Below are 26,723 nucleotides of genomic sequence, written 5' to 3'. Positions count from 1 at the left end.
GTAAGCACCATTAGATTTAAAATAGACGGTAGCTTATACTAATTAGAGCACGACAAATCAACAAGATTGTGGAAAACCGGAAGTTGATGGATGCCATATTGAAAAATGTTACTTCTTAAGATAGAGAAGTGAAATTCGATTTGAAGGTAGCTTATGCTAATTAGAGCACGACCAATCAACATGAACCGGAAGTTGGTGGAAGATATGTATTTACATTTAAATCCATTCCTTGGTTATAAAATTTCCCATATTTACATTTTAAAGTGTTTTTTTTTTTTTTTCATAAACTGAAAAAAAATTAAGGCAGCGCTGTATATAGTTACATAAGAAGAGAATTGAACTATGTTTCTGCTATGAACTATAATATTTTTACTTACATTTGTTAGCAAGTCAACAGCAAGCTTCACATCACAATGCCATCCCCAATATGGATCGGAACTATTTGGCACCAGCGGAGTGGTGGTAGCAAGATTTTCAGATGGAAAATTTTGGAAACTCACGTAGGTACTTGGCAGCACCATCGCTTGTGAAGGTTTATCCCAGACTGATGCAAGATGTAGAGCAGATTCAACCTCGACGTGAGCCCTGAAAGTGTCGCCAGTTTCCTTTTCACTGCCGGAAAGGTCTTGCGGCAAACGCTGGAATCGAACCTTGGACCTTGAGTTGCTACTTTCAACAGCACTTTTAGAATTTGTGTCAGGTTCACTCCTGCCGTCACGATCTGTCGATTCTTGGCTTGAACAGGAGAGCAATTGTTGCGAAATATCAGCCGATGTTCGGCTGTTATCGTCGTCATTTTTGCCAGAGGACTGCCAATTCTGAAAATCAGTTTGCGACTCCTGGCATTTCAGTTCAACAGCTTTTTCCGCACTGTATTCTACTGCCGATTCTAGATTCAAGCTTTCTGTCTGAGTTTCTCTCTCCGTTCTTAAAGTTTCCTTGTCCCTATCCTCTCTCACTGTTCCACTGATAAGAAGTTCATTGTCATTAGTAACGGCTGCATCACCATACTCGCAACCAGAAGCAACACTGTTACTGGAGCCATAACTAATTTTGATCTTTATGTGGCCATGATCGTCAATAACTGGTATTCCAGAATCCTCCACTGATAGAACTGGTATCAATGCGATGTTGAAGATCTGACAGAGATCTTTGCTTCTCTCTTTACAAATCAGCTCATCACACAGTCGGGAAATAGGCAGAAGAGCCTATGGGAGAAAGAAAATAACATTCATAGTATGTTAAAACAACTTTAAAAAATCACTACATTTATTGTCGAGCCAATATCAATACCAGCACCTTAATCTTCGGCACACGCAGAAGATGTAGTAAATCCAAATTTCAGCGAAAAAAATGCAAGCTCGACCAGGACTCAAGCCCAGATCTCTGGCATTTCTTGCTTAAATTTCTATGTAGTACATCTCCTGCATGTGCCAAACCGTAACTTAATTTACATCTCTACGCTGCGGGGAATTAGGCATTAGAGTACTGTATGGGATCACTTTCACTCGCTCGAATTCATTTGAGTCTCCCATTCTCAAGCATTTGAAATGGAATATCATTTTAATGTGACAATAATCATACGTAAAATATCCATCCTGGCAGTTTCAGCCCAAAAACATCTATTTTATTGTCATATATCCCTGTATTGGTAAGATAAACTAAGCTACATTTAAACATGGAGGAGATGACTACGTTCACTTAAGTTTCAATTTCACTGCATCTTTTACGTCATGATCCATATTTGAGGACACACGACCACAGACAAATTAGATATACTTGTACTGCTGGGCTTCAAGCGTATACTGCTCGTTTTGTCCGTTTCAGCGTGATTTGCTCCAGCAAATAAGCTCTCGATTCCATATGGTATCAAGCGTCGTCCGTGTGAACTATTTGACGCTTGTGCAAAATTATCTCATTGCAGCCCTCTACTAGGCACTGTAGATGTCAACAGCATTTCAAAGGCAACACATCTCATTGCAGTAGCACTGAGAGGGACATTTCTACAAGATAAAACAGCAAGAGTGAAAAACCAAGAATGTCTCGGTAGCTCAGTAGGTAATAGCAATTTCACGGTATGCCAGAGAGCCAGGTTAGAGTCCTGGTCGAACTAGCAGTTTTCTACCCTGAAATTTCTACGTAATCAATGACCCCCTGAACTATATAACAAACCATGAATGAATGTCGGGGGATGTGGTGGTAGTGCCCATACATGTGATGCAATCAGCACCATGCTCTGGCTGCCACTACATATGATGCTTATTGGTTGCAAACCAGATATTAGCATGATGCCAGTCAGAAAATTACAAATTATCACTGTATAATAATTCCATCCTCCACTCCCCCAAATTTGCAATTCTGAGGAAAAAAACTGACTAACAAGCAATTAATTAGTTTTTAACATTTCCGGTATACAATATACTGGAAATTAAAAGTATTTTAAAATAACTCAACAGAAGAGGGTCTATAAAGAAGAGCCAGGTTTGGATGTTATATGCACTCAACGTGAGGGCTGCACAACTTTTAAAACACAGTATTGTCTCCCTTCATTCCTTGGTAATGCTCTTGCAAAATTGGTCAAATGTTTCACTTTTATGTTTTCTCTTAGAATGTGATTAGATTTTCTGCAGTTAATAACAAAACATTTCACCTTAAAACCATACAGAGTGAACTGATTACATACCACATCTATACATTTCAAAATTACTCCATAATTATCTCCAAGAGAGACTTCTTAGAAACAAACATAGTGCAAATGTAGTCCCCATTTAGTTTGCAAAAGCAAATTCCTGAACTGTCTCGAGGTACTTTTCAATTCTTTCCTGACCACTCTATACTAATTTAACATACTAATAAATAAGTATTATATCCACAATCATGTATGCTAATGGAACAAAAACAAATTGATTCAATAATATTGAAAATAAATTACAAAAAAATAAAATAACATTTATATTAAATACTGTATTACTCAAAAAAGAAAACAGGAGGGAAGAAGTTATCATGATTAGCCAAAAGTGGCTGGTTTTTGGATTCTATATCGTTTTCACTCCTAAGCTGATATCCCTGACTAATCAAGGTGAGTTGAAACCCTAAGTGCCGAGGGGAGGGTTGGTGGGGGTCATACCTCCATTTGGTCCATTATTCCTTAAAAAAAAAAAAAAAAAAATGCTGACCAAGGCAGAATATATTGTAAAATAACACACTATAAACATAATGATTCCACCCTCGAACAGGGTCTTCTTCAGACAAAGATTCACACCAGATTCTAGATTTTAGTGTGAATCTTTGTCTGAAGAAGACCCTGTTAGAGGGTGGAATCATTATGTTTATAGTGTGTTATTTTACAATAAATTCTGCCTTGGTCAGCCTTTTTAAGTGTTTTATTAAACAAGGCTTAATAGTGTTCCTAAACGGACGGCCATGAAATTAGGCGGGTGGCAGAAGTTCACGCTGTTGCCACGTAGGAGGTTTAAGAGAATGAAAGATCTCGTTGTAGAGTTGGTCTTTGTAATCCATGTGATACAAACTGACAGTATTTGCTCGAAAAGTCAGGGATGACGCAAGAGTGCCCCGGAGAGAGGTTGGTCTGACGCTCGAACTAGGCAACGCAGCCTGGTTGACAGTGCAAGGGAACCAGCGACTTTTGTCCTGCTCTCGCTTTGCTTCTCCCACATGTGGCACCAGCACAATTCTGCCCAGCCGCCTATTTTCATGGCTGTGTGTTTAAAACATCAAAGGCAGGAAAAGATGGTAAAATGAGGACAGACTAATAAAAAAAAAACATCACTTACTTTTGCCACAATCTTGTCTTGCACTGATGGATAGTAATATCGACACCAAACAGAAAACACTATGCCTCCATCGTTGCCAAAAACTCGAGATAACTGGCCTGGCAGGGAGATGCCTACTGGCAAGATGATAGTGTGGGAGTTGCTGAATTTAAACCATGGATCATGAACACAAACTGTTGAGTCCGATGTAAACTGCTTCAACATTTGTTCTGGAAAGAAAGAAAATTAACACTGGGTGAGTTGGATGAACTTAAATGATTAAAATATCTGGCCTAAAGGGTAATTAGTAACAAGGTTTTATGGCGAATTGAAAAATGACAATATAGTTGCCAACAAAGACAAAAGTGTATCTGATACAAATAGTAATAGTATGTCTGGAGAAAACTCAACTTCAAAAAACTAAGTGGTTCTTCCGTTAGTAATAATATGATTAAATGTTTTTATCAGAATGTTAGAGGAATTAACACCAAATTTGAAACATTAGTAAACAATACAAATATTGAAAATTATGATATAATTTTTCTTACAGAAAGTTGGTGTAAACAAGATAGAGATTATTTTATAGATTTAGATCCAATGTACAGGGTGCTAAGAAAAGATAGAAATCTGGATTTAAACAAACAGAAATGTGGTGGTGGTGGTTGTCTTTTATTTATTAAAAACAAGGTTCAGTTTATGATTTTGGAATCATCTTTTACAGAATTAGATGTAATTTGGGTAAAATTACTGTCTAATAATTCTGATCCAACCATAATAGGATTTCATTACTTGCCTCCTGGTTTAAACTGTGACTTATTTGCAAACTACTTTGATTGGGTAGTTCAGGAGATGTTAATGAAACACAATAAAATAATTTTAGTTGGAGATTTTAATGCTGGTGGAATTGACTGGGCTACTGGAAATCTGTATTGCTCTAAATTGCTTCCTTCCTGAAAGGAAGGCTGAAAAAATTGTTGAAATCGCAACACTTTCAAATCTAGTTCAGTACAATGTACCGTATGACCCTTCACTGCCTTTTAATGTTTTAGATCTTCTACTCACTAACATTTCCAGTTGTAACATTAGTTTTAATGAACATCCTTTATCTAACATTGATAAGTTTCATCCAGCATTCTTATTTTATTTTGAATTGGATAGGTCTAAAAAAGACAATACAGATACAAGGGAAAATAATATTTATAGATGTCTAAATTTCGCTAGAGGTGATTATGTGAATGTTTATAATGAATTGTTACATTTACCATATATGATTGATATATCTAATGATGTACAACAATCTGTTATAGATCTGACTAGAAATATGTATGTAATATTAAAGAACAATATTCCTTCAAAAGTTAAAAGAATAAACTATCAACTGCCTTGGATGACAAGGAAACTAAAGAGAATGATCAATAAAAAGAGAAGGCATCATGATAAATTTAAAATTACAAATAAGTGTGAATATTACAGTACTTATTCCCAATTAAGGAAAGATGTTAAAAAGGAATATTCTAATGTAAAGGAGCAATACTACTCCTCCTTAGAAAACAATGTTAAGGGTGACAAGAATGCTTTTAGGTTTCACTTTAATAGAAAGAAGAGAGAAAATATTATCACTGAAATTATTTATGATAATGATGTACTGTTCAATGAATATGATATTGCTAATGCTTTTAGTGAGCTTTTTCACAAATCTTTCTCAAAAAGAAGTCATGTAAATTTCATACAGCAACTTAATTGATGTACCTGTTATCTTGGAAAAGGATGTAAGTGATACAATTAATAAATTAAAAGGCAGGTTTTCAATAGGTCCTGACGGCATACCTAATTTTATTATGAAAGCAAACAAAGATGTTTTTGTACCATTGTTAACTAAAATTTACAACATGTCACTTACTTCTGGAATATTTCCAGATATCTGAAAATGTGTTTATTGTACCTGTAACTAAAAACAAAGATGGAAAAGCCAATGATCTTAATAATTATAGACTAATTACTATATTAAATTCCATGGCAAAGGTTTTTCAACACATACTTGCTGACTACTTGTCTTTTTCTTTAAAACAATATATTGATGGAAATCAGCATGTTTTTTTTAGAAAAAAAGTCTACTATTACAAATGTATTGGTTTTAATAGACTCTCTTAAATCTAACATTAGGAAGCAATCCCAGACCGATATTTTATTTATTGACTTGGCTAAAGCCTTTGATAGTGTCAGCTATCAGCTATTAATTTATAAACTCGACCAAATGGGATTATCACCATGATTTCTGAAATGGTTTTCCAACTTTTTAGTAAAAAGAAGTCTCTCTGTTAAGATTGGTGAAACAACTTCTTCTAAAAAAGAAATACTTTGTGGAGTATACTTTGTGGTCACCACTTGGCCCAATTCTGTTCACTGCTTTTATCAATTATATTACATTATGTTTTAAATCTAGCACATGTTTACTATATGCAGATGATATAAAAAATTTTAAGAGTATTTTAACAAATAATGATGTCGCTCAACTTCAGGCTGATCTCGATAGAATGACATATTGGTGCAAGATTAATGAAATGGAAATTAACTTGAAAAAGTGTAAAGTTTTAAGATGTACAAGAAAGTTCATTATATAGTCTCCAACTATTATATTTATCAAAATAAAATCCAAGTGTGCGACAGTCATAAAGACTTAGGAATATTAATAGACTCCTCTCTCATACTTGATGAGCACATTTCAGAAATTTGCAAAAGAGCAAAGAGGATGCTTGGTTATATATTTTTCTCATGGAAAGTTTCAAAAAAAGAAGATACCTTAATATTCCAGTATAAAACGATAGTTCGTCCTATTCTTGAATATGCAAATGAATTATGGTTTCTGACTGCAACAAGTCACCTTCAAAAAATTAAATCAGTTCAAAAACTTTTTATCAGGTTATTAAGCACAAAGTTTTAAAAAAAATACTATGACCAACATTACTCTGAATGGTTAACACAGTTGAATATGAAGCTGATGGAGAAAACTGATGGTATCCGCTGACATGTGGTGTCCAATGAGCTCTTTCCCCTTAGTGTATAACAATAAACAATTATTGGTATCAGATATATAATAGATCTCATTGAAAACTGTAACTTGACGTGCAAATATGCTACTCTCACTTGTTATGTTATGTTCTTGTACAGCTTATGTATTTTATTCGTGTAACTTTGTACTTTTGTATTTGACTGTATTAGGTTTCATACTGTGCTCAACACTTAAAAAAAAATATTATTATTATTATTATTAGAAATGAGATGAACTAGCTGATTGATTGATTTCAAATTTTTGGGTGCTTCGGCCTTTGTGGCCATTTTGCACCCTTCTAAGTATATGAGGAAAATACCCTTATCTAAAAACCCTTACCTTAAAATTAAAAAAGGGGTGTAAAGAGACCTTTGAGAAAGGTTAAAAATTCAAGTTGTAAAGGGACTTCCACAGGACAAACAAGAAATTTCAAAGATAAAAACATTTGGTAAAACACTGTCATCATCTCCCAACATGGATGGATGATAAATCGTTGGGAGGAAATTAAAATCAGCACATGGGAGAAGAATGTGCCGAACACTTAATACAACGTTACAGGCAGTGGCAGCCGGCGGCAAGTATGATGGGTAGTGCAAACGTGATCAAGAAATCGAAAAAAAAAAAAAACCTCCGCAATGCCCCTGCTCCCTCCTTGAGGTTACCCCACTGGCCAAGATATTTATCCTCGTTTGGTAACATGAAAAACAGTGTGGGTTTAAGTAATAACACACTAATATGATTCATCTTCGCTCACTAACCTATCTTTATACATTACAGGACACTTCACTAAAAACACAATTACAAGAGGAAGGGAAAACAAATCTTCTCACCTTCTCCTCCCCGATGCACACGTATTCCAACTGGTTGTTGAACATGTCTAAACATTTGATGTAAAAAGAAATTGTCGAAATGCCAAAGGAAAATCGCATCACCATAGGATTTTTTACTTTTATATTTTAAAAAAGTCTGGATGGCCCTCTAGGCGCATCTATCTATTATCAAAATGTTCATTTAACTTTGGAAAAATACTAGGTTCGTTTCTCCAAAAGTTGGCAGAAAAGTAGATAGTACCTTTTTCAAGAATTACTTCCCCAACGGGTCTTACAAATCCGTTGTATTTAGCGACTTATCTCTAAAGATGGCAACTGTGTCAACACTGCGAAAGTTCCCTCGCTGTGCAAAAGTGAAAATGGGCACGGCTGGTGTCTTATGGGCTAACCCCATTGGCTAACACCACCCCCTGCCACCTTCTTCCCGGCTCATGGTGGAAATGTTACTCGCTGAGACTTATCACGTGTTTCAACTTGGTTAGACCAGCTCTTGGGTGGCGCGGACCAAATGCCTCGCCGAGGGTACGAAACAGCTGGTGATGCAGTGAGGAGGTTGGGGCTGTTCATATCTAGTCTGTGGTTGGGGTGGTCGTCACGTCAGCTTGACCGATTGTAAGATTCGAATCTCCATGTCTGTGAACTATCAATGTATTAATTTAACAATACTTGGGCTATGTATTCATTTCTTCTGAGGGTAGTGCCATGGCACGGTGGCTCTCCCCCTTGAGCCGCCGCTGGTTACAGGTATGGCACAGCGGAGGGTCCAGTCCTTGCAACAAAATGACAATGTGTGAGACGGCTGTGTCAGATTCGAAGCACAGTTAAGGTTACTTATTCTCGGCGACAGAGAGAACGGGGACAAGGTGGATGAGAAGGTTACCATCTGCATTAGCAGACTTGGCGGTAGCATCAGTTCCTTCATTCCCCTTGATGCCTGCATGACTGGGGACCCAGCAGTAGTTGTAACTAATTGTTACCCTATTGGTATGGGCGGGCATATCTGTGTATCAGTAATATTACTGTTAATTTTAGCCATTTTTTATTATTTTTATGATTAAAAAAATACAATTTGTATGTCATGGTTTTGTGAAGTAAATGTCTAAATAAGCAGTTCATTATTAAAGTAAATCACTTTGTTATATACATTAATTCAGGAGGTGAATGAATGTTCTGCCAGAATCTTTTGCATTTTGCATTGGCTCAGTTATCAGAATCAGTAAATTTTATATCAGTAGTTTATCAGTATTGGGAAATACTTTGTATCAGTTCACTTTCTGAAATTGAACTACTCGTAAATGAAGAATCCCTGTGCACATATAATGAAGTTGTACAGTTACAGATATTTGTCTAGTTAACACCTTTTCCAACTGTATTGCAGTGCACAAAATAACATTCCAAACATACCACACATAGAAGAAATATTTTCACACTTTTGAGAAACAGAAATTTACAAATGGACACAATATCAATTAATCTGTAATGGAAAATAAACATATATTAAAAGCCTATGTCTTCAAAACAGCTTGTGTGAAGAAAATCAACAAGTAGGAGCATATTCTAGCCCTTCAGATATACTTCAATGTGACTCATTGATCAATTAGGTGATTTTCCCTGAGATTTCCATGAGAATTTAACTTTGTTCAAATTCCCTGAGATATCCATGTTTTTCCAGGTGTGTGGAAACCCTGTTCATCAGAACTCCAGTACATAAGATATGGTTGACACACAGACGACACCATATTCATGTACTGAAGAAATAAAGATCTACTTATGGAAAAACTAAGCAACATTCACCCCAGGCTCAAGTTCGCCATAGAACTGGAAAACCAAGGTAGCATCAACTTTCTGAACCTAACCATCAAAAGAAGGGACAACAAATTCACCACCACAGTCTACAGAAAACCAGCATATTCACACTCTCTCCAATCACCTGCCCAAACAGAAAGCCAATGTGTGGCTTTTACCGAAGAGCTTTCTCTCACTGCACAAGTGAAGAAGATCTGAGGGAAAAAGTTACCATAAGCACCGACACAGGACTTAAGAATGGGTGCACAGTGCATCAACTTTAAACATGTAGCAAAGCAGAGATGCAGGTTCGACAGCCAAACGATCACCAATAAAATGAAATGCATTGCCTTTCCTTACCATCACAGCACATTCAACCACCTTGCCAAGACCTGAGACAGTTTCACATCAAACTAGCACACAAACCAATGACCAATGCTCTAAATAAACACAAACTATATTTTCTCTCACCCCTTGGCAACCCAGGAGTATATGATGCGCAGTGTGTGCAATTTGCATTACATTGGCAGATCAATCACAACCATCAATGAACGTATACAACAGCACTTATATGATGCAAAAGAATCCCAACCTACTACCGGACTAGCAAAGCACCTCAAGTTCAACAAACACGACATCAAAAAAGTTTCGGTTAGGCATACATCGTACACAATTATGCACTTTCCACATGGTCTTAACATCGAAGCAGTCAGGAGCATCACATTTGGCTCCCACCACTGCAGTAACTTAAACCCAGCAGACAAACTGGCTACACTAGCGCTCCTAGCAGCACATAGGGAAACAAGGACTGGAAGCCAGTCCAGCAGTGAAGCAACAAGATCCCAAGTGGATGGTGGCAGAGGCCACTGAAATTAATAGAATCGCCACAAGTAAGTTTCACGGAACAAGTTAGTAACTCACTTGCGTCTAATAATTATTATCAACCACGTCTTTTATTCCCCAAACATGAATCCTCTTTCTAGTTTTCTCAGCGTGGCGCAACACTTACCTACAGGAAACTTCGAACCATCGCTTTCAGGAAAATTGTACTCGATGTAACAATCTGCTTCTCCCAATGCCATCCGCCCAAACAAAGGAAAGTTGTAGATTCTCTCAATGCTAAATTCGAATTCATGCGATACGTAGCCGTTCCTGGATGCATGCTCTTGGCACACCTGTAATAACAAAGATAGAAGTAGCCTTATTAGTAATAATTTCTTAATTATTATTATTTTTTAAAATACACACTAAGAAAGCCAATGCTACACATTTTGAAATGTGACCTTGAAACATTAATATATTAATTGGATTGAATTAAAAGTAATTAATTCTTCCTTCTTTCTACATAAAATAGTGAATGGCAACATCAGAAGTGACCGCCTTCTTCAGGAAATTCACTTTCGTGTGCCTGCCCGCTCAACAAGAAGCACTCAACTTTTTGCCTCTCAGAAGCCGAGACTGTGCCTCATCCAGCGCTCTCTGTTCCATAGACTGCCCAGTGAGTATAATAATCTAGGAAGCCAAATAGACATTTTTGAAAATCTGGACAGTTTTAGAAGAAAGTTAGCTAAAAGTATGTAAGTCTCTTATCCACATGTAATTTTTTTATGTTATTATTTTTGTTGTATTATGTTGTTATTTTTTTGTCCTTATGTTCTATATAAACGTTCCAATGTAAAATGGCTAACCCTGTATTTGGAATCTTCTATTAAATAAAAATAAATAAATAACAAGAAGGCTCAACCGGTAACAGCATAAATAACTATGGAATATATTCTAATATATGGCCAACTCTAACATATTGCTACAGATTTTAAAATTTGACTAGCAACAGTGGAAAGATTTATAATGGTATGTTTGTTATTCTGATATAATGATACACGTGATACAGAAAACACATAGTGTACTTGTTCTTTTTTTAAAAAAAAGAAAGTAATTGGAATTTCCATAAGCGTACTTGAAATATTAAAGAAAATATAGTTTATTGAGAACTGAATTTCAAAATTCAAGTGCTAGTTGAAAATTTTCAGACACAATGGTGACCGGTCACCCTGTATTTTTCTGCCACTGGTAATAGAAATGTAACCGATTGATCAATTCATTTTTAAAATTAAATGTGTTCAAAAAATGCTGTCTTTTCATCTTTGGTTCTTTTGTAATATTGTATCACACTTTCCAGAAGATTAAACTGCCAGTCGAAATAACATCAAAAATTAAGAAAGGCTAAGACTGTACATTTTAAAAGTATACAATACAGCATTCAAAAAATGTAAATATCTTGGTTCAGCAACTCTTAATCTGTGGCCACCATTTTCTTACCTTCTGCCCTTTTGTGCTTCTTTGAGCGAATCATGATGATGAGGATGAGTGTTGATTACAAGGAACTGATGAAGTGTCAGTTTCTAGAAAGCCCCGCACTACATTGGCTAACTGGCTGAACTCCACCCTGGCCCGAATTATCCTAAATTCGTTGGTTCTTGCACTGTGTCTGGTTAAGTAGCAGACGCACAAAGACGATATATGCATATATTTAATTACTATAATACAAGTACATGAAGGACTAGACGGTAAACAAAAAGTACTGTCAATTCGGCTGTAGAATCTGCATTTACAGCGCACTTGTAACCGCGCGTGTGTGTCACAGTTCCTCTCAAGAAGACTTTCTTACGACGACTGTCCCAACGCCCAAGCAGAGAGCGTGGATCAGCTCTCGGGATGTTCCAGAATTTCACTTGTGGTTGTAAGTTCCCGTTCTCATAGTCTGCGGGAGGTTCCACAGTTTTTACTCTCACACACTTCACACATGTCTAACTTACACATAATATAAAATCACTTACACTTGATGCATATACACAAAAAAGAGAAAGAATATAAAAAACACTAATTATATACATTGTTCATTGATTCAATGAACACAAAGAAACATCAATGCCTGGATCAGGACTGGAACCCAACACAGTCAGCCACCAAGTAGCCAAGATGCATGTCGTGTTTACTAGGGAATGGAATTCTAGGTCCATACCTATTTTTTTTTCACTGCATCCTAGACGTATGCTATTTAGAAATCTTTGCATTTCATGAATACAGCACCTCTCTGATGAAATTCTATAGGACCTAAAAATGCCTTGTAAACCTTTCATGTAATAACTTTTAAAATAATTTTATTACGAACGACCCTTAATTTCCACCACAAAGGTTTGAGACCCTTGAACGGCCTGATCGGCAAAAGAAGCAATGCAACAGCAAAGGATGTCAGCATCTCTGCAAATTTCCACCATTACGAAATTGAAAAAAATGTGGAGTGAACTGACTGGATGAAACATTCTACGTTGTTAAACACTGTCCTTCCCATGCAATTAAAAGGACCGTAGTCGTAATATACCATACAAAGATGCAGGCTGTCTTGGAACGGAATGCCTAGCTACAAAATCATTCAGTTGTTAGCCCCTTCCCTGAGGCGACGTTGAAGGGAAGTACTCTATAAAAAGTCTGGCTGCAAAATGAAGCTAAGGAAAACAATCTATAGACTCTGCCGCAAATAAACATTCCATATTAGGTAAGGTTCCCCCTGCATACAACACCATGTCTTGAAGGCACATTTAGGGGATGGCGGGTAGGGTCTCACACCCCCACTACATATTCTTCATCTCTGCCATTTTGGAGGTGATGTGATCAGCACCATGCTCCGCCAATAGCTCACATAGACTAAAAATAGCACGAAAAAGTGGTGTCTATAAAAATGACTTAAAGCAATACAAGAACTGTTAATTTTGAAATACAGCCTATATATAGGCACAAAAGGCCCAATTTTAGAGTGTCTATATATAGAGCTCTGCCCCACTTGGGTTAAAACAGGCTAGCTTCCAACAGTGTACGAGCACGGGAAGATTCCCAAGAATACCTACGTCTGATTGGTTGTTTCGAGAGAGTGCTGTGCTAAGTATTTCCTCATTGACACAACAGTTAGGTGAAAGGGGAGGGTTTGCCAGAAACTACAACTGCCCTAGTATCAGGAAGACCACTATGAACCTGTCTTTGGTTTGAGTTTTTGGAGAGAAGGTTCTTCATGTACAATCACGGACACTTCTGGGTTGTAAAGATCACATTGAACGTTAATGGACTTGTTACAACCCAGCACAAGTGTCCGTGACTGTCCAAGTGCCTACTCGTGGACAACTGGAAGAACTTCACCACGAAGAACATTGAAAAGCATATGGTGGAGCAGTGCTTAAAAATATGATAAAGATTTTGTGTTGGACAAACTATTTTTTTTATAATCATTGCAGTGACTTTTTGTATACAAATTGCTTCTAAAACTTGAAGGGCTCGGGTCTAAAACATGGTGTGACATTTGGGAAATTTCAGAGTTCATTAAGGAAAAAAGGCCTCCCCGATGGCGCAGTGGTAGCGTCGTTACCTTGTAATCAATGGGTCCCCGGTTCGATACTTGGTGGAGGCACATAGTGGTTCGGATTCCACTTTAAACTGTAGGTCCAGTCCTGATTAGCCTTACTGTGCATAAAGTGAACTTAAAACACTAAATCAATCAACCAACCATTAAGAAAAAAGGTTATTAGAAGCTATACTGTAGATAAATTGTTTTCCTTTTGAGTTTACCAATTTCAGAAGGCTTCACTGAGTCCAATGCAAAATGTATGCCATGGCAATTCCACTCGTAAATTGAAGGATGGCACATTTTACTTTGTAACTCAAAAATTATCAAAATGTCGCTTACCATGTTTTACACCCAAGCCCTACATTTCATAAAATAATTATTAATTAATAATTACAACTATTAATTTATTAGAAGCACCTAAAATGGAGTTTATAAAGTCCTAAATCCCTCTTTTTTAGCACCTAGAAATCCGTTCTCTAGTTATTACAAACAATGAATCAATTACAACATACCTCCTCCGTAAGCTCAGGAATGTAAGCATCTTCAAGTGTTGCTTGGGTAGAAGACTTGAAACGACTGCTCTCACAGCCCACACACGGCTCCTCGTACATGACGATGTCCCTCAAGCCTCTTGCAACTTCCAGAAGGTGTATCTGCTTCTCGCTTCCCAGCGCCAGGAGGATTTTCAGCCTCCCCACTTCCTCCCTGGTGACCGGATTGCCCACTGGCACCCACCGGTCCACAGCAACAACAGGGTACTACCGAGACAAAACACATTTCAATTCCATTCATTACAACACAACAAATGCTGCAGTGAAATCCTGATTCTACATTTACCCGCATTATATTGGGTATCCCAAAATGTATGCAGGATTTAGTGTGTCATTCCCCCCCGCAGGGTTGGCAGCATTCTACAAGGTCACATGTTGTAGCAAATATGTTGCGGTTAGTCAATATGGAGCGTTGGAGCGAGTGACGATCCTTAAAATTCATTACAAGTACGGAGAATGTTGCGGCAGAAATTTAATGGGCCACTCATCCCATGCAACAGTGAAGTGAATTGGCCACCAAGATTATGCAACCTCACACTGTGCGATTCTTCCTCTGGGAATCCATTAAGTCCAAAGGTTATGCTGTGAAAATAAGAACGATTTCTGAATTGAAAGCAGAATTACGAAGAAATATCGACAGCACTGAGCAGCAGTCATGCGAAAATGTATATTCGAGAGTGTGAAATGCATCATGGAGGACATTTTGTCAGATATCCTGTTCCACATTTAATTGCAATGTTTACCCTTTCAAATAATGTAATAACTAATGCCAACTAATAAGTAAATAAATAAATAATGTTTTTTTTTTTTCTTAAATTAAATCCTGCATTTCTCTTTGGGAACCCTTTACATTCAATCTGGATGGTCCCAACATAGCAAAATCTTACAAAATTTTCCTCAATTTTCCAATTTTCTGCATTTTAAGCTTTTTCTGCTTGGTCCCCTGAAAAACGTAAAACTGAGATTCCATTGTATTTACAATGTCTGCCAGAAATACGGAGCTATTAAAAAATAAGTCAGGGTGTCTTCAATTTTGTAATAACAAATTCCCGGATTTTTCCAGTTCTCCGTCATTATGGAAATTAATGTATTTAAACGTGTGTAAGGTCACTACATTTTAGCGAAATATCACTTTGAATCCAACATAACCAAGTTTTAACATAAAATTTAGTAATGTATGAATTAACAACAAAGAAACAAACCCCAAAAATTACAACAAAAAAGTGCTAAATGACAACAGCCAGTTACTGACATGAAAAAAGTTCATAACATGACCCTTTTTCCTAGAGCATTTAATATGCAATTTCAACCGTAATTACCAATAATACTCAATATACCAAACTCAAGTATAGTTTGTTTCCAATATGTTTAAAATTTCTTGCTTGTCTCTTTCTCTTTGTTTAAAAACATACTTTTAGTGCACTACGACAAAAAGGCTGACTTTTCCAGAAACACGGTAAATTTTCCTGGCTTTTGCAGAAAAAGTAAATTCCCTGACTTTTCCATGAATTCCAGACTGGTAGTCCCCCTGAAGCTGACAACACAGCAGAAAATTAATTAATTAAAGTTTCTTTTTAACTGTGGCCACACAGGAAGATCTCTTATCTAACAACGTATTTCTTCTTTTGCAAGGAATTAACAAGGATTAGGAGCATGCATATTTCAATTTTGACGAAAACACAAAATGTGAAATAACACAGTGTAATGTTAATTTTTCATGTTTTCGAAAGGTGTGAGGTGCATTTTACTACCACGTTTTGTCACGAAATGATTCAAAAGGAACTGAAAAATGCGAAACACTAAATTTATGGTTCATTTGCTGACATCACACCTTCTGAGGTCTGAATTATCCTGTGAGTTAAGCAAATCATGGAAAATTGATTAATTCTGCTGTAAATATTTGAGAAGCAAAAATGGATTTCTTTACACAGGAACGAACTTACTCTCATAACTACATAAATGTGCTATTAGAAGTGAAATGTTAATATTGTGTAAAAAGTATAGCTTTTAAATCAACTTTAGGTTTATATTTACCATTTGATCACCGAAATGGCATTTTATATACCACTTTTGATCCTGAAATATGCCACTTTTCTGCCAAAATCCTGATCTTTTATTCACCATAAATATGTAGCTGTACCCTTAGGTCACATAACTGCTAAGCTTAACATGTGGCTCTAACAAGGATTGAACTGATAATGAAAGTGCTCGTCCAAAAAGGCTAACATGCAGGATATGTCCTCATCCACAAAAGGTTAATATAGCAATAAACATGCTTCCTTAGGAAAGGCAAACATCACAGAAGACCATTTTAAAAGTAGCCATTTGCCCTTACCTTGGAGAGTAACAATTGATCCGTAACAAAAGGGTCCCTGTACGCTACATAAAACTGATGAAGAGGGAGTTTTGATATGCCAAGGAGAACATCACCAACCAACCCACCGGCTTTATTCCACACTTCTATAACCATGTAGTTCTCTTTGATTTTCTCCAAGAAATAGGGTGTCAGTAGAACTGGAACTACCTGCAATATACAAAACAATGCGATTATAATGGAACTTTTATTATTAAATCTAAAGGTGTGGTTTCGTTTGTGTGATGGTCGCATGCGATGACTGCATGCAGTTGCTCCACACCTACACATCAAATGGAATTCATCAGAAGTGGTTTCGTTTGTACGTCGAACGCTAGAGAACACATGCAGCTGCTGCGACGACTCCTCTGGGAGCAGTCAGCCTGCAGTAATCGCATGCGTTCCAGTACGTTCTCGTGTTCCTCGATTGCGCAACTTGTGTTTACTCGTATTTCTTGGAAGAATGAGTTTCAGCAAAGAGGATGATTCAAAACTCATAGAACTTAACTGGTAGCAGTTCAACAGGGATTATGCAATCCCTCTCACAAAGACTGTAAAGTTGTGGTGCTGGGGATAACATTTGGGAAAACATAGCCTCACATCTGGAGAATAGAACAGGCGAATAGAAACTGAAGGGAAACAGTTTAAGTAGTGGCCCTGACAGAATTTCTGCAATCTACGAAAAATATTATTTTAACATAATTACACATTTTTACATATTTCGGTGATTTATCTACATATTTCGCAAGCTTTGGCCACATAAAAATCCGGCCCTTGGAATGAGTGTTGATCGACGAGAAGATGAGGTTGACTTATTTCACAAGAGTCTGGCAATGTCAGTGAAAAAATTGCCACATCATTTACAGCCACAGGCAAAACTTAAATCCCTGCAAATAGTGACGGTACTGGGAAATCAAGCCACTAATGAGAAGCTGAGTGTGGAAAATATTGTGTTTAGATCAGAATCCACAAATTCGATTTAAATATTCAAGAAATATTGATAAATGCTATCAATAAAACATTTGATTCTGATGATTGTTTTCATCCAATTATTAAAACCTACTACGTTAGTACTAAATATTGATTGTAAACAAGAATTTTTTCTTCCTGTTTTTGAAGGTAATTTCTGAATATTTTCCTTAATAGCACACAAAACAAAATGAAATTGATTTATTCTTAAACGGAAAAATGTGTGGAACTTCGTTTCATTGTGAGATATTTTGTAATGAAGTTGTAATGTTATCCTTCATTTATCCTTTGGTACATCTCACCTGTTCTCTTCCTTTTGCAGGTTTTTGTCAACATTCTAATAACACACTCCATCATTTATTTTTGTTTCATGATGTACAAACACATCTGTCTCTGGATTGATCCATTGTAGATAATTGCAGCTGTCACCGTTGCATACGTCTGCTGCATAAATGGAACTTCATCACCCATGCGTTGGTCGCAAGCAATCACTGCATGCAGCGAATCGCATGCAACCATCGCACAAACAAAACTGTACCTTAAGGTTCAAATTTAGTTACCAGTACTCATGGGGTAAAGAATGGATGGAGGAAGTCTTAGGCACTAATTCAGAAGTGGATGTGATGTCACATCCTCTCAAAGTTTGACCAAAGCATTTGAAAGTACCAAAAGAATCATATAATTTTTTGACACTGAAATAGTATTTGTTAACTGCTCAGAAGTGGCTTCGCCAATAAAAGGGAGAAAGATCAACATGGAATAATGTAACACGGTCAATTCAATTGTATTTGTCTGGTTGCAAGTTCCACTTTCAGAATTAAAAAATAAAATACAAATTAACATCCATCACACAAATCAAATAAACAGCATGATAATAAAAAAAACACTTTAAAAGTCTGTCCAAACTATCGACTCCATTCTGGAGCCATCATCACAGCTGTTGGAGAGGCGAGGAAGAAGCAGAAGAAGTTCTGATGTCACTACTTGTTGTGTCTGCAGGAAGATGTCATTGCAATTTTACACTGTTGGCAAGTACGAGCTTGTTCCGGTTGATGTCAGAAGAGGATAGGTTTTTCAATTTGATTGCATTGTACCAAGATGAATAAAAATCCCCACATCAATTATCATTGAGGTTGTTAGGGTTTTTAATCATATGTAGCCCTTCCCAAACATTCCATTTCTAATTTTCCTTCGGCATGTTCTAAAAAGAAAACACAATCTGCTGGCAATTGATGGTTGGTTTCAATGACCACCAATTGCCATCTATATTCTTCTTAAAGGTTCGCACAACCACTTTTTATAGATGCAAAATAATCTAACATGGTTAAAACACTAAAAATAACAATTGCCATCAGATTGTGCTTCCATTTTAGCTTAGGTAAAAAAAAAGATAAAGTTCCCAGTGCATATAGAATCATACAATGAAGGCACATTTAGGGAATGTGGGGGTAGAGGCCCACACATTCTCGATCTCGGGCCATTTTAGAGATGATGTGATCAGCACCACGTTCCAGCCACCTTTACCCCCCCCCCCCCCCCCCCCCGGTACCCATTGATTTGAGGCTGGGTGAGCCCCAGAGCCACTTTATGCGGGGACAAGGCTGGGAAAATTCCGACCTTAGATCACCCACTCTGGGAATCGAACCCGGGTCTTCCAAATGGCAGTCAGACACCCTACCGTCTAGCCCACCCTGCCTCATTTCCTTTTTAGCGCATGCCAGTAACTAATCTTGAAGCATCCAACATATGACATAAATTAGGAATAAGAACGATTAATCGGTACTCTATCAGTAACGGCCGATATAGCCATACCAGTGTATATTAGTAAAATTACTGATAATTTTACCGATCCAATATATCTATAAATATCTTATAATTTAGTGCAATATTTTGACATTTTGTTATGGTGTTCGTGAATTAAAACATAAAATCTTCATGTCCTACTTTTTGAAAAAATAAATGTCTAAATATGCAGCTTCTTTTGTATTGCAGTCATACGGTAATATACATTTATTAAGAGGTCAATGAACCATTCAGATTCTTCAAGGGGCATTCAGAATTTTACATCAGATCGGTAGAGTATCGGTTTTCCGTACTTTATTGGTATTGGCCCAACATTTCAGATTGGCCTATTCCTAGGGGCATGCATATTTTGTTTTTGACGAAAAAACTAAATGTGAAATAACACATTCTAATGTTAAAGAAGAGAGAGAGAAAGAGAGAGAGAGAGAGAGAGAGAGAAAGAGAGAGAGAGAGAGAGAGAGAGAGAGAGAGAGAGAGATAGAGGAAATCCCTCCGTTTATCCCCCTGTCCAATAGAGGAAGAGAAAGAGAAATAAATTTAAAAAAGGATGAAAGAAGAAGAAGCAGTTCTCTGCCCCCTCCCTTCCCATCCTTCTTTTCTTCTTCCTTTTCTTTCTGTCTCTCTCTCTATCCCTGGAGGGAGAGAGATTGATGAGCAACGGGAGGCAGCCCTTCTTTTGTGGAGGAAAGGGGGGTGAGGTGGCCATCCTTGTCCCCCCTTCCAGCTTCCCCTCCTACTCCCCCTCCCCCCTCTCTCTCTATTCTTTCACCTTTTCTCTCTCTCTCGTGCCTGTTTCTCTTCCTCTTCTTTCTTTATCCGAAAGGGGAGAAGATGGTGGAGGGGAGGGGCAGAGTCCTTCTCCTCTCAGGGGGAGGGGGCTATCTTTCCTTTCTCTCTTTTATAGCCAACTTCTTTTTCCATTCAACTTTCTTCTTCAAGGCAAGCGGAGACATGACCCCCTTCTTTCTCAAATATGGAGAAGTAGAGAGAGAGAGAGAGAGTGAAAGAAGACGAGAGAGGAGGAAAAAAAGAAAGAGGAGAAGCAGTCAGAGAGAGAGAGAGAGATGGAGAGGAGAGATTTTTGCACCACTCTCCCGCTGACTTTCTCTCCCCAGGGGGGGGGGGAGAGAGAGAGAGAGAGTAAGAAAGAGAATCGATCTGCCTCGCACTCCACCCTGGAAATGTTCCTTTTCATTTTTCTTCTTTCTCCCAAATTTTAATATTTCTGAAAGTTGTGAGGTGCATTTTACTACCCTGTTTTGTCACGAAATTATGCGAAATGACCTGCAAAATGTGAAATAGTTTCTTATACACGAAATTTAGAGTTTATTTATCGATGCGACACTTCTGAAGTAAGAATTATCCTGTGAGTTATGCAATTCATGGAAAATTGATTAATTCTGCTGTAAATATTTGAGAAGCAAGAGTGGACCCCTTTGTTCAGGAATAAACGTAATACTCTGGTAACTACATAAATGTGCAATTAGAAGAGATGTGTTTATTATTGTTATAAGTGAGTTTTTAATTCAAATTTTGGATTATGTTTACAAATTTTACAGCCAAAATGCCATTTTAAATACGGCTTTTGATTAGTTTTTTCACCACTATAACACCTAAATTTTATTTTATTTACCGCTTTTGAACCTGAAATTGACTGTTTTTGTACCAAAATTTTGCTTCTTTATTTACCAAAAATATGTGCCTCTACCTATTCCTAATACAAATGATATATTCCCCTACAAGTCCCAAAAAGTAGCAACAGCGAGGAGGATTCAGAAACCAGAGAGGGAATTCACCTTCAAATACCCTTCATGACTCACATTAAAATGCTGTTACATGCCATCTACTGGTATTAAGAGAAAAACTAGTTGAACCTAAACTTTACTTCCATCTGCAGGAAAAGACAAAAACCATATGTTGTACGATGTTTTTGTAAGTCAAACATGACACATTAGAAATGGTACGTGATGCAGAACTAGGGTTACCAGATCGCTGTAAGGAAAATGTAGGACATGCTGTCCCAAAATGTAGGACATGAAGTCAAAATGTAGGACACAAAACATTATCAATAAAGGACACATTTTGCTATAGAACAAGTTAGAAAGTAGTTGAAAAATGACACTTTTGTTTTAAAAAAATGAATTCTTAATGAATTTTTAAATTCAAAATTTCAAAACTTGCAATCATACTAATCAATGCACCTCTTACTACATGATTTAAGTGGTACTTCTCAGAGGAGACAATTTTTATCAAAATTTCAGGTTTAGTCAAACTATATTTATGTTAGAGTGGACAGTCAAACTCTTTGAAATTATAGGGACCAGTACCAAACAAACATTTTACAGACTTTATGAAAAAATAATTTCTCTCGTGAGTCTGTTGTGCTGATGGTAATGAAAGTACTCTCTCAACATTTGAATTATGACCTGTAATTGTAAACAAATATTCAGCAATTGTCGTAATTTAAAATTGTTTGAGAAGTTTCATCTTGGGTAGTTTTTAGTTCAATAACAAGGTGTCTACCAAAATAACACATCCAGAATTCTTGAATTTTTCTGGACTTTTCTAGACTTTTTTCCGTTTTTCTTAACGTTTATTTATTCGACCCCTACTTAGGTAAAGCAGGAAATTAGTAATTGAGAAAATAAATATTTATTTAATGAAAACCCATACCAAAGGGCCACCTGTGTTTGGCAGACAAGCGAGACTTTGGCGTTTGGACTCACAGCCAGTATAATCTTATGTGGGGCTTGTGTCGGTTGTCCCTATATGTTCGTGACTGTCCCTTCATCCATCTTATCTTACCACAATTCATCCTCATCTTCGCAATTAGCAAAAGGGACAGAAAAAAATGAAGTAAAATAAACTAAATCAACCAATCAATCATTATGATAGCAAAAAATTCTTGACCAGAAGAATAATTTATTTCCTTTTTATTGACTTCTTCACCTACTTGTTGATTTCTTTACTTTTTCTTGACTACCATGACTTTCTTGACTGGCAGACACCCTGAATAACTTTGTTCTCTATACTCCTGCTTTACAATCAAATTATATTGAATAAGAATGGGCAACACCTTGTTCCATCAGTATAAACCCTAAGGCAAGAAATTCTGCTCAGGCATTGAACAGTGACGTTATCAGAAAGTGGTCCCAAAACTTTGTTCATTAAGTGTTCCCGGTTTCCAGTTAAGTTTAATAGCAGGACAAACTTATTTTCTTTTTGGGCAATGACTGAATCAAAATAAATTTCACTATTGAGTTTGTAAGCGCAGTCCATAGACTTGTAACTTGCATGATATTTTATGTCACCTATTTTCCTAATTAATATTATGTGATGCTCAAAATGCAGGACATTTATGATATTTTTCAAATTCCTCCCGGACGTCTGGTAACCCTATGCAGAACTGAACAAAATGTTATGAGATAGTAACAATAGGAATTTGGATTTTTGCTTCTGATAATGCTAAAAGTAAACTAGATTATGCACTAGAAGAATGTATCCATGTTGCAGATAAGGAAGTTGAAAATGAAGAAGGAATTTCTTCAACAGGGAATCCTATATGACAGTCTTTTATAGAGGACTAAAAATGTGTTTTGTAGAACTGCCAGGCTTTCAAATCAACTCTGATCACGCTTCAGTCTCTTTCTTATTGTTCTTGAATCAAGAAGTGACCAGCATTATTGTGGAGGACATAAACAAGCATGAAGAACAAATGCAAAGATGAATTTATATCCCAGCTTGAGGAATTAATAATAATAAAAAAAAACACTGGACTCTTTTCTGGAAACATGGATGAATAGTTACCTCATGGAAATTAAAATTTGGTGTTGCTGTGTTCCAACAAACTGCAGTCTTTGTGGCATCCTCCTTCCAGAACGTTCTGCACACCAAATACAGACTGTAAGCCCTTGCTGCAGGTGGAGACGGATCAAAGTCTTCCGAATATCTAAAATCTAGCCCTTGTGAAATGTATATCAGCCCATGCAGGAATGCTACCTGAAACGAAAAATCAAGAGAACTGCATTACTTTTGAGAATACTGACACAATTATTATTAATGTTGTATTTCTTAATTACAGAGAAACTATGGCCACCATCCTCATTGGAACTTGTTGAGTTGTTGCTTGGCTCATTTCTGTTGTTTTTTGTTCCTCTCCTCAATTCCTGCTAGGTGCAGTGTTGTCACCTTCATGCCTCTGTCCATGTCGTCTGCCATTCACCGGTGTTCATTGCTGCAGTAGGGGAATTCATGCATGGTGTGTTTGTCAGTGTTCAGTTCAGGTTGGAAGTGCATTATGGTATGAGTTTCTTTGATTTTAGTGTCTATGACATGTACATTTTCAATTTTTAAGTTTTGCAAGTCCGGTGATGGTGGGGATTTTTTTGCATCTGTTATGTGCCGTTCAATTCTCTCATTGATTGATCTGATGGATCTGGCAATGTAATGAGCCTTGCACTCACACTCTCCATCATAGACACCTGGGTTGTCAAGGGGGAAGAGGAAGTACAATTTGTGTTTCGTTGAAAAGATTCTCTCGGGCTAACGACCAGGTGAGTTGTGGAAATGATTCCAAGCTTTCGAGAGCTAACATCACTCTTATCTTCAGGGTAGAAGTTAAATTCTGAGCTTCAACCTGGTGTATATATGTTCGTGGAGGGTGTCTGCTGCGTGTGTGCTTCTGGTTAACTAACGCTAACCAAGCTGGGTCCAGTTCGAGCCTGTGTCACGATTAAGATTATAATTTTCTTCATGAATCGCTATTGTTTCCTAACAGCGCTGTAAAGAACACCAAAGCTACATCAAGTATTTCCATCCTGAAAAGTCGGGACTAGCAGAACATTCAATCAACGAGGGATGTAGACCAGATATCAGCAACACAGAAATCATAGTCAAAACTTCAAACTACTGGGACCGTATCATTAAGGAAGCAATAGTCATTCATGAAGAAAATTATAATCTTAATTGTGACATGGGGCTCAAACTGGACTCAGCTTGGTTAGCGTTAGTTAATCAGAAGCGTGCATGCAGCAGACACGCCACCCGATTGGTCTGCCATCTTCACCAGGATCCCCTCCTCCTCCACGAACGTATATACACCGGGTTGATGCTCAGAACTGCACTTCTACCCTGAAGATGAGAGTGACGTTAGCTCTTGGAATCATTTCCACAACTCACCTGGTCGTTAGCCCGAGAGAATCTTTTCGTCATTCGTTGCCAGGAAAGCTTCAAGTCTTACTAATTTGTATTTGTTTAGTTCGTCAGCTAGTTTGGCAGTTGGTTTGCATGCTACTTGAATGTTGTAGAGTAGAAGAGCTTTGGAAAGGCTACTGGATTGGAAGTATGATAGGAGAAAGTGAACCATTTATTCTTGATACTGGGAGTTGGTTACAGTTGTGTGGGTTGTCTGACCTGGATTTCTGCTTTACTGTAGCACGTGGAGAGTTGAGACTCTTTAAAGCTAGTCCAGTGACGGTTGCGATCTTGTCCCTTAGATCTTCCTCTCTGAAACAGTAGGACAAAGCTCTTCAATAGAAATTCAGCCACATGTTAGCTATTTGTTTGGGTGGATAGTTAGAGTGTGCATGTACGTGTTGGTTGCCTGCATCCAGTTTTCTTAATAGAGTGGTTACGAATTGGTTGAGTCTGCAGAAGATAGTGAGGTCTAGGAAGTTCATTTTAACCGGGGTGACCGTTATGTGAAACTTTTCTTTTTTAAATTGTGCTGGTATTACTGCTACTTAAAAAGCATTTATTACTAAGTAAACTGTCTTCAGTGAAAGATTAGGATGCACAGAATACTCACCAAAATATGTTACAAATAAATAATCCAAATTGAAGCACATCATTACTTCGTGACATTTTAACAAACATTATTCCGGAAGGAAAAAATTATTAACACATTAGTTGTTATTGATTTGTGCATAATAGTCGAAATTTAACACTTCTAGTGTTGTAACGTACAAAGTTAGAAAATTGAAAATTCTGTGTTTGAAGATTCTGTGCTGCTATCATTTGTTTCATTATCTGATGCACAGATGTGACGATTACATGATGAAAATTTATAAAAAAATTTGCACTAAAAAACAGGGTGCTATGGTTATGCAGTGAAATACAGTACTTGGCAAAACAAGACTCAAGGGTCCTGGGCTAGAATTATTATTATTTTTACCATTGTAGGTACATTCTGTGAATGTTATTATCATTTTGTATTCATGTCACAAGCTGGAAATAAAATGCTACATCATCGAAAATGCCAGCCGGACGAGAGGTTGCCGAGAGCCTTAAGAGAACGGGTAAAGCAAGTAGTGAGCTTTAGTATGTCTGCACGAAGGTTGAGCAGTGCTCAATGTAGACACTGTCAACGGACCACAGGGTGTTGTGCCACAACCCAGCCTACGGACCAGAGCAGGTACAGTGATGGCATTAGTAATTCAAGTACCTGTGTTTAGTTGTCATAATCCGGCTCGGGTGTGTTCCAGCCCTCACTTGTTTGGCATATGCATAATAAATGGTAGGGCATCTGACTGTCACGAGGGAGACTCGGGTTTGATGCCCAAGGTGGGTGATCTAAGGTTGGAATTTCTACGGCCTTGTCCCACATGAAGTGAATCTGGGGCTCGCCAGCCTCAAATCAATGGGTACCTGGGGACAACCCTGGGAGTAAAGGTGGCCAGAATGTGGTGCTGTTCACATCACCTCCAAAATGGCCAAGATCGAGAATGTGTGGGGCCCTACCCCAACATCCTTTAAATGTGCCTTCGTGGCATGGTGCTATATGCACAGGCAACTTTGCCTAGCCTTAACTTTGCCTTCCTTGAAATTAAGCACAAACACACTTTATCACAGCTGTTAAGCTGGTGAACGACTTAATGTAACGTTGGGTCAGCATGTCAGTTTTGTCATCGTATAGACAAAATAGTTACGTTCCCACTTCACCCCAAATAAGTGAATTAAAATAATAAATATGCTTTCTGAATTCACAGAAATTCCCAAGGAGAAGCTCATTCAAGCCAGAGAAGTTCTCAGGAATTCACATGCGAGAAACAATTGCACCACCCTTGATACTTTTAACACAGCGCTAGAGACTCCATTTTGACAACTTAACGTAACAATTACATAACTCCGCCATTGCTGGTCCCAAACCCAAATAAGATGGAGGAGTAATACCTCCACAGCTGGTTCCGGCTGATAGAACCATGCAAGGTCCCTTT

General features: G+C 37.5%; 1 protein-coding gene across 1 annotated transcript in view; it reads right to left on the bottom strand.

The window, feature by feature from the left end:
* Nucleotides 1-26,723, bottom strand: part of LOC145997114 (C2 domain-containing protein 3-like) — a 123,702-nt gene that overhangs the window by 35,963 nt on the left and 61,016 nt on the right. Inside the window, exons 8-14 of the mRNA XM_083133740.1 lie at nucleotides 24,939-25,033; nucleotides 23,317-23,508; nucleotides 16,720-16,908; nucleotides 14,346-14,591; nucleotides 10,447-10,612; nucleotides 3,795-4,003; nucleotides 378-1,208 (exon numbers count right to left, since the gene is read on the bottom strand). Coding sequence (XP_082989866.1) covers nucleotides 378-1,208; nucleotides 3,795-4,003; nucleotides 10,447-10,612; nucleotides 14,346-14,591; nucleotides 16,720-16,908; nucleotides 23,317-23,508; nucleotides 24,939-25,033 — 1,928 coding nt within the window. The remainder of the gene's footprint in view (nucleotides 1-377; nucleotides 1,209-3,794; nucleotides 4,004-10,446; nucleotides 10,613-14,345; nucleotides 14,592-16,719; nucleotides 16,909-23,316; nucleotides 23,509-24,938; nucleotides 25,034-26,723) is intronic.

The sequence above is a fragment of the Lepisma saccharinum genome, chromosome 13, assembly GCF_977018435.1.
Source record: "Lepisma saccharinum chromosome 13, izLepSacc3.1, whole genome shotgun sequence".
NCBI classification, from domain to species: Eukaryota; Metazoa; Arthropoda; class Insecta; order Zygentoma; family Lepismatidae; genus Lepisma; species Lepisma saccharinum.
This window is presented reverse-complemented; position numbering and strand designations above follow the sequence as displayed.